Source organism: Pongo abelii, chromosome X (genome assembly GCF_028885655.2).
Source record: "Pongo abelii isolate AG06213 chromosome X, NHGRI_mPonAbe1-v2.0_pri, whole genome shotgun sequence".
NCBI classification, from domain to species: domain Eukaryota; kingdom Metazoa; phylum Chordata; class Mammalia; order Primates; family Hominidae; genus Pongo; species Pongo abelii.
Genome location: NC_072008.2, coordinates 140,520,449 through 140,531,229, shown reverse-complemented (window position 1 = coordinate 140,531,229; position 10,781 = coordinate 140,520,449). Strand labels below are relative to the sequence as shown.

Sequence of the window (10,781 nt, the reverse complement as noted above, 5' to 3'; positions counted from 1 at the left end):
TCCCTGCCTTCCCCCAGCCCCTGCCCACCCCCAGATTAGAAAAGTGTTCACCTAAATTTGCTTCTAGTATTGTCATGGTTTGATTTTGTTTTCATTTAAATTTTCAAGGCACCTCGAATTATTTGGTGATAATAGACATTTATAGAGTGCTTATGATGTGTCAGGTTCTGTTCCAAGTGCCTTATATTGATCATCTTATTTGAAAGCTGGTAGAAACCGTGTTTTCACAGGTGAGGAAACTTAGGGACAGGAGGTTGCGTACTTATCCAAGACCATACAGCTGGTGAAACCTGGTCCATCTAATGCTAAAGCCTACACAGCGTTCTTGTAAGGATTAGAATTGGTGTATGTAAAGTTTCTGGAATATAGGAGGCAGTCAACAGATGATAGAGTTTAATATTATTGCATAGTTCCCATAAACATAATTTTTGATGGCTGTATATTATTTTTCAAAATGGTATCTTTTAAAATTCAGTTTATTTCTAAACTATTATTCCTTCACAAGTATGAAAAGCCTTTAGAATTCCATGGGAATAAATGAAATCTTTATGTCAAGAAAGTGTTCTCATAAACAGGGAGGGGAACAACACACACCGGGGCCTGCTGGGGAGCTGGCGGGGAGAGAGAGCATCAGGATCAATAGCTAATGCATGTGGGGCTTAATACATAGGTGATGGGTTGACAGGTGCAGCAAACCACCAAGGCACACGTTTACCTATGTAACAAACCTGCACATCCTTCACATGTACCCCAGACCTTAAAATAAAATAAAAATAATTAAAAAGTAAAAGCATGTTGTCATAAAAAGAAATTTTGGAAGGATGTACATCAACATGTTTAGAGTTTCATTGGGTAATGGAATAACTGGATTTTCTTAAAAAAAAAAAAATCTTGCCTCAGCAGGGCGCAGTGGCTCACACCTGTAATCCCAGCACTTTGGAAGGCCGAGGCGGGCAGATCACAAGGTCAGGAGTTCGAGACCAGACTGACCAACATGGCGAAACCACATTTCTACTAAAAATACAAAAATTAGCCGGGCGTGGTGGCAGGCGCCTATAATCCCAGCTACTCAGGAGGCTGAGGCAAGAGAATAGCTTCAACCCAGGAGGCAGAGGTTACAGTGAGCTGAGATTTCGTTACTGCACTCCAGCCTGGGCGACAGAACGAAACTCCGTCTGAAAAAAAAAAAAAAATCTTGCCTCTATATTCCAGTTTTCTAGAAGGAATTTTTTTTTATTTTGTGATCAGAAAAATAACCACAATAACTGCTATATATATGTTTTAAAGGCTATGAATGAAAGGAGGTGCGGCGTATGTAGAGAGTGACAGGCTTATAAGATTTTCTTTTTGGTAACATGGTAAGAACCTGAAGCTGATAGGAAGGATAAATGGAGAGAGGGTGGCTCTCCAGGAGCAGAAGGGCAGTGAAGGAGGGAGGGAGGTCTTTGAGGAGGCAGCAGGTAAGAGGAGGTTTATGCAGCATTTATACAATTATATAAAGACGGAAAGAATGAAAGAAAAGATGTAAAAACGGATACCCTGGTATCGGGGTAGTGGGATGATGGTTGCATTTTACTTTTATTCTGTATTTGTGTCTTCTTGTGTATGTTTACTTCTTTTATACATTCCATTTCCCTCCATCCAGATCCATAACTTTTTAAAATTTTTATTATTTTATTATTATTAAGATGGAGTCTCACTCTGTCACCCAGGCTGGAGTGCAGTGGCACAATCTCGGTTCACTGCAACCTCTGCCTCCTGAGTTCAAGCGATTCTCCTGCCTCAGCCTCCTGAGTAGCTGGGAATACAGGCATGCGCCACCATGCCCAGCTAATTTTTGTATTTTTAGTAGAGACGGAGTTTCACCATTTTGGCAAGGCTCGTCTTGAATTCCTGACCTCAACTGATCGCCCGCCTTGGCCTCCCAAAGTGTTGGGATTATAGGCGTGAGCCACCGCGCCCAGCCTATTATTATTATTTTTGAGACAGGGTCTTACTCTGTCACCCAGGCTGGAGGGCAATGGCACAATCACAGCTCACTGCAGCCCTGATCTCCTGGGCTCAGGTAATCCTCCCACCTCAGTCTCCTGAGTAGCTAGGACTACTGGCATGTACCACCACACTTGGCTAATTTTTTTTTTTTTTTTTTTTTTTTCAGTAGAGACGGGTTTTCACCATGTTGCCCAGTCTGGTCTGGAACTCCTGACCTTAAGTGATCTGCCCGCCTCGACCTCCCAAAGTGCTAGGATTACAGGCATGAGCCACCATGCCCAGCCAAATCCATAACTTTTAAAATCAGGGGGAAATGTTATTTATCATGAAACTAAAAGTAGAAAATCTGTTTCCCAGTGCAGGAGGACCATAAATTAGAGGTAGCTGGGGCACCTGACTCTGGCACAGAGGCCACCCTGGAAAAAACTTTTTTTTTTTTGAGACAGTCTCACTCTGTCGCCCAGGCTGGAGTGCAGTGGCTCGATTTTGGCTCGCTGCAACCTCTGCCTCCTGGGTTCAAGCGATTCTCCTGCCTCAGCTTCCCAAGTAGCTGGGATTACAGGCGCATGCAACCACACCCGGCTAATTTTTTGTATTTTTGGCAGAGACAGGGTGAAACAGGAGTTGGCCAGGCTGGTCTCCAACTCCTGACCTCAAATGATCTGCCCGCCTCGGCCTCCCAAAGTGCTGGGACTACAGGAATGAGCCACCGTGCCCAGCCCACCCTGGAAGAAACTGCTAGGGCTTCCCACCCTCCAGTGTTCTATCTTTCTAGTGGCCTGTTGCGTCTGTTTTCTCTCTCAGGCCCTTGGTCCATTTCCCCACTTCTTCCCCTTTCTGATTAACTATAATTATAGAATTATCCATTTCTTCTAAGAGACTTACATGTTAATATCTCAGACATTGGGTTGCCCCCCACCTCCCGGCTCTTATAATCAGTAGTATGTTGTAATAGACAATGTGTCATGCCACCTAGGTTCCCCTTTCTGGACAGGTCATCTTTGAGTAGTGGCTGAGAATGCTGCCAGCAGACAGCCCTCAGTGAGTGGCTGACTCTTTTTGGAATCACCTCTTTTGAAGAAAGCTACCTCTGCTGAAGAGATGCCCATTCCTAAGGGAGCCCACATCCAATGACCAGTCAACATGGGGATATGAAGACCCAATTCACTCACCACAAGGCAGGGCAACACTGAAGGGCCATCTCAGCTTCTTGAGCTCCCCGTGGGGTTGGCTGAGGCCTTTGTTGTGACTGCATGGCATCCCAACTTCTCCCTGTGCCCCACCAACCCTGCTTGGTTCTCCTCCTCCAGTATTAATCCCAAGGGTGTTCTCCCATAAATGTCCTGCATTCTCACCTCCTTTTGAGCCTGCTTCCCAGAGAACCCAACCTGCAATACATCCTAACTTCACTGGCAGCATTTTTTCTTCCTTGGTGGTACATAAAATAATGGTATATCTTATAATTGATAGCCTCTTAGATTTGATGAAACACTGGAATATTTTTTGGTCTATCAAACTTAAAACATTTTCCATGATCCCCATTTTTACCCTAACAAGCACAAAACGCCACTTTCTTGGCACTTGAGACAACAGACGTTATTTTTGGTTGCCTACCCAACACCAAACCAATTCTCCGCTTCTTCCTTCTTCATCGAATCCTGATTCTGTTCAATGTGTCCCAAGGGAAATGGAGTCTAATCTTAGCTCCAGAAATGGACCTGATTGGGCAAACAGCAATCCCAGCCCCAGTTGCCAGTGACCAGTTAAGAAATGGGCGCATGGGCCCATTCTGGCCAGTGGGACTTAAGGAGAGACTTTTCACCCCTTTTAAGAGAGTTGACACAGAAAGATTTTCTCAAAGAAACTTGCACTCAGATTACTATTGGCAGCCCTTGTCTGACCACAAGGACTGGCCTTAGGATGAAGTTGGCTCTATGGACAGCAGAATAATGAGGCGGAAATCGCATGGGTCTTTGACGTCATAATGGAGCAGTGGATCAAACTGATCTGGCCTGAGCTACCTCTGCACTTCCCAATTACATAGCCAATAAACCCCCTCATTGTTTAAGCTAGTTTGAGCTGGGCAACCTGACTGGAAGTCTAGAATATCCTAACTCGCACAAAGGCCCTCCTCTCTGGCTTTCTCTCTTATCACTTCCTTCTACATCCTCTCTGCCACAACCAAATTAGAATACTCACCATTCCCCACACTGCCCTGTGATTTTCTTTTCTTTTCTTTCTTTTTTTTGAGATGGAGTTTCACTCTTGTTGCCTAGGCTGGAGTGCAGTGGCGTAATGTCGGCTCACTGCAACCTCTGCCTCCTGGCTTCAAGTGATTCTCCTGCCTCAGCCTTCCGAGTAGCTGGGATTACAGGCACCCACCACCACGCCCAGCTAATTTTTGTATTTTTAGTACAGACGGGGTTTCACCATGTTGGCCAGGCTGGTCTCGAACTCCTGACCTCAGGCGATCACCCGCCTTGTCCTCCCAAAGTGGATTTTCTTTTTTTACCCAGGCATTTGCCCAAGCAGGCTTTCTGGCTAAAACCTTTCCCCTAGTCTTGCATCCTCTATATCCACCTGTCCAAATTTCCCTCACTCTCCAAAGTCTCATTTTAAATGTTGCTTTCCCCTGAAGCTTCTCCTGGAATGACCCATCCCTCCCTTCTCATTCCGATCATTTCCTCTTTGAATTCCCATAGCATTAGATATGCAGCACTGAATCCAGCTTGCCTCACATTAGAGTCACTTGTGCACCTGACCTTAAGCCCCCTGAGGGCAGGGATAGTTTGTATTTATCCCAAAGTCCTGAAACAACTAGTACAGAACCTGAGACACAGGAAGGCCCCAGAATTGTCTACTGAATAGAACAATGATAGTGCTGAATTTGGTTGCTCCTTTTAACCTGTATGACCCCAGACGTTTGTTTTCTATGAAGGCTCAAAACATGGTTATGTTTCCTAATTTACAAATAACACATGTAAACCCATGTTTTGAAAATGGGGGTGGGGAGGATCAACTGAAGGCAGCCTCTTCACCCAAGTTCCAAAGGCCAGGTGGCCCATTGTGAACCTTGTTTAACCACACAGAACACATGAATAGCTAGAACAAGTGATTTAACAGTTACCAGAATGTTTTCAGAGAGGTGACTTCAGAAGTGCCAAGCTTCAGGAAGACCCGGACAGAGAAGGGATCGGACAACTTTAGGAAAGTAGGTGCCAAACAGCCCCTTTACAGTTTACACACAGGCCTTGCTGTCAGAAAAATAGGTTTGAGTACTGGTTATGCATCAGAGATGTCACTCTGGACAAGCTTCTTATGCTCTCTGGGATTCAGCTTTCTCATCTAAAAAATGGGGATAATAGCCAGGTGCAGTGGTTCGTGCCTGTAATCCCAGCACTTTGGGAGGTCCAGGCGGGCAGATCACCTGAGGTCAGGAGTTCGAGACCACCTTGGCCAACATGGCAAAACCTCATCCCTACTAAAAATACAAAAATTAGCCGGGCGTGGTGGCTTGTGCCTGTACTCACAGCTACTCGGGAGGCTGAGGCAGGAGAATCACTTGAACCTCAGAGGCAGAGGTTGCAGTGAGCCGAGATCGCGCCACTGCACTCCTGCCTGGGCAAGAGTGAGACTGTCAAAAAAAAAAAAAAAAAAAAACAGAAAGAAAGAAAGAAAAAAGAAAAAGGGGGGGGGGGGTAATAATAGTGCTCACCTCAAGAGGTTGCTGTGAACACCAAAAGAAGCAATACACACCAAGTGCCTACAGATAGTAAGCACTTGGTAAAAATGTAACTGCCATTAAAAATAAATATGATGCTCACAGGGTCAGTGGAAAGTAGGAGTAGTGGGAACAGAATAGGAGGGAACAAAGCACCTCTGAGTAGACCTTTCTTTATAGCTCTGACTCTTACTATGTTTCACCGTAATAATTCATTAAAACTAGGATATGAAGGCTGAGGGTGTATTTGTAATAAAAACACTAATGAACCAAACTGCATTATAAATAATGGCCACACTGAAAGGGATGAAGAAGAAAATAAGTAATTTTGGAAAACATTATTTTGACTGGATACTGTAAGGCAAGCTTGTCCAACCTGCGACCCGGGATGGCTTTAAATGTGGCCCAACACAAATTAGTAGACTTTCTTAAAAATCATGAAATTTTTTTGTGATTTTTTTTTTTTTTTTAGCTTATCAGCTATCGTTAGTTTTAGTGTATTTTACGTGTGGCCCAAGACAATTCTTCTTTTTCTAGTGTGGCCCAGGGAAGCCAAAAGATTGGACACCCCTGCTGTAACGCTTCGGACAAAAAGATCTGTCCGCAAATAATGGACTCTAGTTAGTCAATCTGTTACAGGCATACGGAACTACTTTATGATACTAGGGTCAAACACATAAGTGAATAAAGTGTACATAACAAAAGCCACATTTCCCACTGTTGAAAAAGCTAAAAAGAAGAGGGGCAGGCTAGGATGAAGGCTGTGGATTACAGCAGAAACATTAGTTATCAACTCATGTTTATTTTATGTATACAGACAGATACAGAAATAGATGTAGATATGTGTGCATGCATGGTTAGTATGCATGTTTTACTTCCTAATCCTATCCACTGGGAGAACCTACAAACAATTTACAAATTGTTTGTATGACACTCCAATAGAAATGAGCATGCCTAGCACCAGATCCTGGTTTCTAATAGCATTCTCCAATAATGGAAGCAGGGCTCCTTGAAGTAATGGCTGATTCTGGGTCAGGGTAGAGAAAACACAAGATGAGCCTGTTATGTCTTGTAGTGCCAGAAAATAGACACACTCAAAAAAGGGTAGGGGCATGACAAGAGGACACAGGGGGCAATGGGAAGATGTGGGGCAGAAAGTTCCAAGCAGAGGAAGCCACATGAAAAATAATCAAACCTTTGACTTATGTTCAGAGCTCTCAGATATTGCCATAATTAAAGGAACAGAAAAAATGTTGGGAAAGGAAGTTCTACTGAAAAGCTACCAAGTTTGAAAGTAACTTCACTCATTAATCATGATGAGGAAGTCCATTATGAAGTACATCCATATTGTGTAAAGAGAAAACTTGAAACTTAATTTGGCAGTGTTTAATGCTTGAAGTTGCAAATAATAATGAAAACCATTAAAACATCATCACTCTTTCAAGTGGTTTAAAGTGTCTATAAAATTCACATTTGAAAATGGCAGAACAAGCTGAGCATGGTGGCTGATGCCTGTAATCCCAGCACTGTAGGAGGCCATGGCGGGAGGACTGCCTGAGCCCAGGAGTTCTGAGACCAGCCTGGGAAACATAGTGGGACCGTATCTCTAAAAGAATAAATTAAACATTAGCTGAGAGTGGTAGCATACACCTGGCCTGAGCCCAGGGAGGCAGAGGTTGCAGTGAGCCGAGATCATGCCACTGCACTCAGCCTGGGCAGCAGCAGAGCAAGGCACTGTCTCAAAAACAAAACAAAACAAAACAAAACAAAACAAAAAACCCAAAAAGCAAAAAAAAGCAGAGTAAACACAATCCTTCATACCAGGAAGTTATTTTGTCTGAAGCTGTCCACAGGATCACAAAATAAGCCAGCAGAAAAATCTGAAGAGAATGTTGGAGAAACTCTCTTAACAGTCTTTGAAAATACTTTCTAGTGCCAGAGGAAATCAGTTTACATTCTTAGAGATCAGCTGTGACCTCAAAAAGCTGTGTTTAATATACAAGTCATCCGGACTTACTACATTCAATGAGCTTAATGTTTTCCTCTATGTTATCAGTGTATTAATTTCTACACAAGAGCTGGGCACTATAGGTTAAGTGGCAATGAACTAAGAGGGCAGATGGTGCAATACAACTGCCTGGGTTCAAATTCCTCATCTGCTACTTACTAGCTGTGTGATCCTGGGCAAATCATGTGACCTCTCTGGACCTGCACTTCTTCATCTGTAAAGTTGGGACAATTAAAAAAACCCAAACAACCTACCTTATAGAGTTATCATAAGGATTCAGAGGTGCTAAGTATCATTCCATTGCATATAGAATTCAATACATGTTAGCTATCCTTAATAAGGTTTTTTTTGTTTGTTTGTTTTTGCTTAACCTGAAAAATGTTTTGCTTCTTTCTAGGTAATACAGACATTATAATTTTCAAGTATTTTAATTGCTTTTTAACTTCCTATCATTCTATCATTTATCCAACAAATATTTATCGAGCACTACAATTTTCCAGGAACTCTTGTAGGTGCTGGGGATATAGCAGTGACCAGGACTGGCAAGGTCCTGCACTTACGGAGCTGACAGCCTACTAAGGGAGACAGACAGTAAGAAAGAAAGGAAAAGATCAATTTAGTAGATGCTTCTAAGGGAACAGATCTGCCATGAATGTCTCCACATAGGCCACATAGACAAGGTCAACAGCAGTCTGACCCATCTCGGAGGAATGCCATGTGATCCTCCCAGGAACACTGTAACATAACCAGTCTTGGAAAGAAGCTGTCCCAAGGCCATTTGTCACCCACCTCCCTACGTTGTGGAAGCTGCCATAAGGCAGTTTCTCATCTGCCTCCCTGGTTCTGATAAGACATGGGACTTTCAACATTGCCTCCTCACTTAGGGGAGAGCTGCAAGATTATACAATCATTTAGCTAGAGTCTGAAGCTGACTCCTCCAGGACATAGCAACTCACCATTTGTGTCATTCATGTAAATTATATAACATGTTATTAGGTTATACGACACCAAACTGCCTATCACCGGCCATTTTTTACCTACAAAAATGGTAATTTCATATGGTTCAACTTACTAGAAGGTGGTAAGTGCAACTGAAAAAAAAAGAGTAAAGAGGTTCAGCAGTGGGAAGCTGGATGCAGTATTCAAGAGGGTAGCCAACTGGACCTCAGCGGGCTGACATTTTAGGGGAAGAAGGGGATTCAGGAATTCTGGATGTTGCACTCACATGTGGTAACACCTACCTCAACCTTACATGGGTATGAAAATCAAATGAGATAACAGAAGTAAAAATGTTTTGTAAACTAAGAAGTTCTAGGACTATAGAAAATTATTTAGTTTGAGTCTCCTACTTTGTTGCAGGGAATTACAGCAAACTCTTTTTTTTGAGACAGGGTCTCACTCTGTCGCCCAGGCTGGAGTGTAGTGGCACTGTCAAGGCTCACTGCAGCCTTGACCTCCCAAGCTCAAGCAATCCTCCCACCTCAGCCTCCCAAGTAGCTGGGACTATAGTTGTGTGCCACCACACCCAGCTTTTTTTTTTTGTATTTTTGTAGAGATGGTGTTTGCCATGTTGCCCAGGCTGGTCTTGAACTCCTGAGCTCAAGTGACCCCCCACCCTGGGCTCCCAAAAGTGCTGGGACTACAGGTATGAGCCACTGTGCCCAGCCTACAGCAAACTTTTTAAGGAACACGTGTAAGCTAGATGGCTCCTAAGGTTGATAGTTCATACCTCACATGAAGCAGATAAGCAATTAAGAGTTTTGGCTTAAAACTTTTCTCCTGCTCCCAGAAAACAAAAGGTGTTGTTGTCATTGTTCTTAGTCAATAAAGCACTATCTACACAAAGAAGGTAATAGAACATATCTGAGAACAATCTGTTGAGATGTAGCTGAGATTACAATCTGAAAAACTGAACAGAATTCCAAAAGAAAGCCGTGTTATTTTAGCATAGTAAAATGTAATATAAAGTGTACCACGTGTCTGAAATTTAATGTCTCTGAAGTAGCTAGGAATTTTTGTAGCTCCACCAACCCATTCTACCACATAATCATTAAGATTACAATTAAACTAGCTACTAAAACTTACAAACAAGGAAAATGGAACCCACAGAAAACTAAACTAGGTTAATTTGTAGAGAAATGATAACTGTGCATAGATTTTTTTTAAAGAGACAGGTCTTATTTTAAGGATTTTTAAATTGAAGAATTCATAAAGCGGTAAATTTTTGGGAATTTATTGATTTGCATTTAAAAGGAACTGCTGACAAAGATTCACTGGTAATAATTTGAACAAGTTGGAAAATACAGTCAACATTACTGAAACACTACTAAAATAATTACAGGACAGAACAAAACTTCTTAGATGCTATCTTTGATGTGAAAATTGACTGCTTCTTACTTTTCTAAACACACGGTGGTATAATTAACAATATTCAATCACTTCTGTTCTTTCCTGCATATATAAAAATTAAAATACCAATTAAAAAACTAATATATCTTCTCTTTATTTCTTACAGATACGAGTTCAATGTTTCACTCAATAGTGGTGTGGTTTAAGAGAATTTTTTCATTTACAAGTTAAACAACAATCCACCCAAAGGGAACTGATAGTCTATAGGCTCATAGTGCAAATAAACAGTTTAGGAATGCAGCAACTGACATTTCTAAAGTACAAAACAGATAAAATTCTTAGAAGATACATGCAAAAAGCTCTACTAAGCAGATGGCCACAGAACTAGAACATTGATAATTTTACTGGCGATGTCAATAGGACTCCAGATGTTTCCAAACTCAACTTGAACTCTCATCTTAGGCTTTGTATTTTGCTTTTCCAGTTTCACTAATGACACAAACATGCTATAAAAAAAAAATCCAGAAATTCACATTTAAAAAGTATATTCTGAAATGAAAGGCAAGAACAGCATTTTACATATTAAGAACACTATTAGTTGTCAGGGTTCTTACTAAACAAACAGAGATAGTACTACTGTAATTTAGATCAGTAACTTTTGGGGAGTGTATCTTTTGAAAAGAAAGCAGTAGTCTATCACATCAGTTTAAT

The 10,781-nt window shown here is 41.9% G+C and overlaps 1 protein-coding gene across 3 annotated transcripts in view; it reads right to left on the bottom strand.

Moving 5' to 3' along the window:
* Nucleotides 1-9,938: 9,938 nt before the first annotated feature.
* The window catches only part of HPRT1 (hypoxanthine phosphoribosyltransferase 1), a 40,434-nt gene continuing 39,591 nt past the window's right edge, over nt 9,939-10,781 (bottom strand). For all 3 annotated transcript variants that reach the window (XM_002832128.5, XM_009235270.3, XM_054545086.1), the window contains exon 9: nt 9,939-10,576. In XM_002832128.5, the coding sequence (XP_002832174.1) occupies nt 10,529-10,576 (48 nt within the window). In that variant the 3' untranslated portion in view covers nt 9,939-10,528. The remainder of the gene's footprint in view (nt 10,577-10,781) is intronic.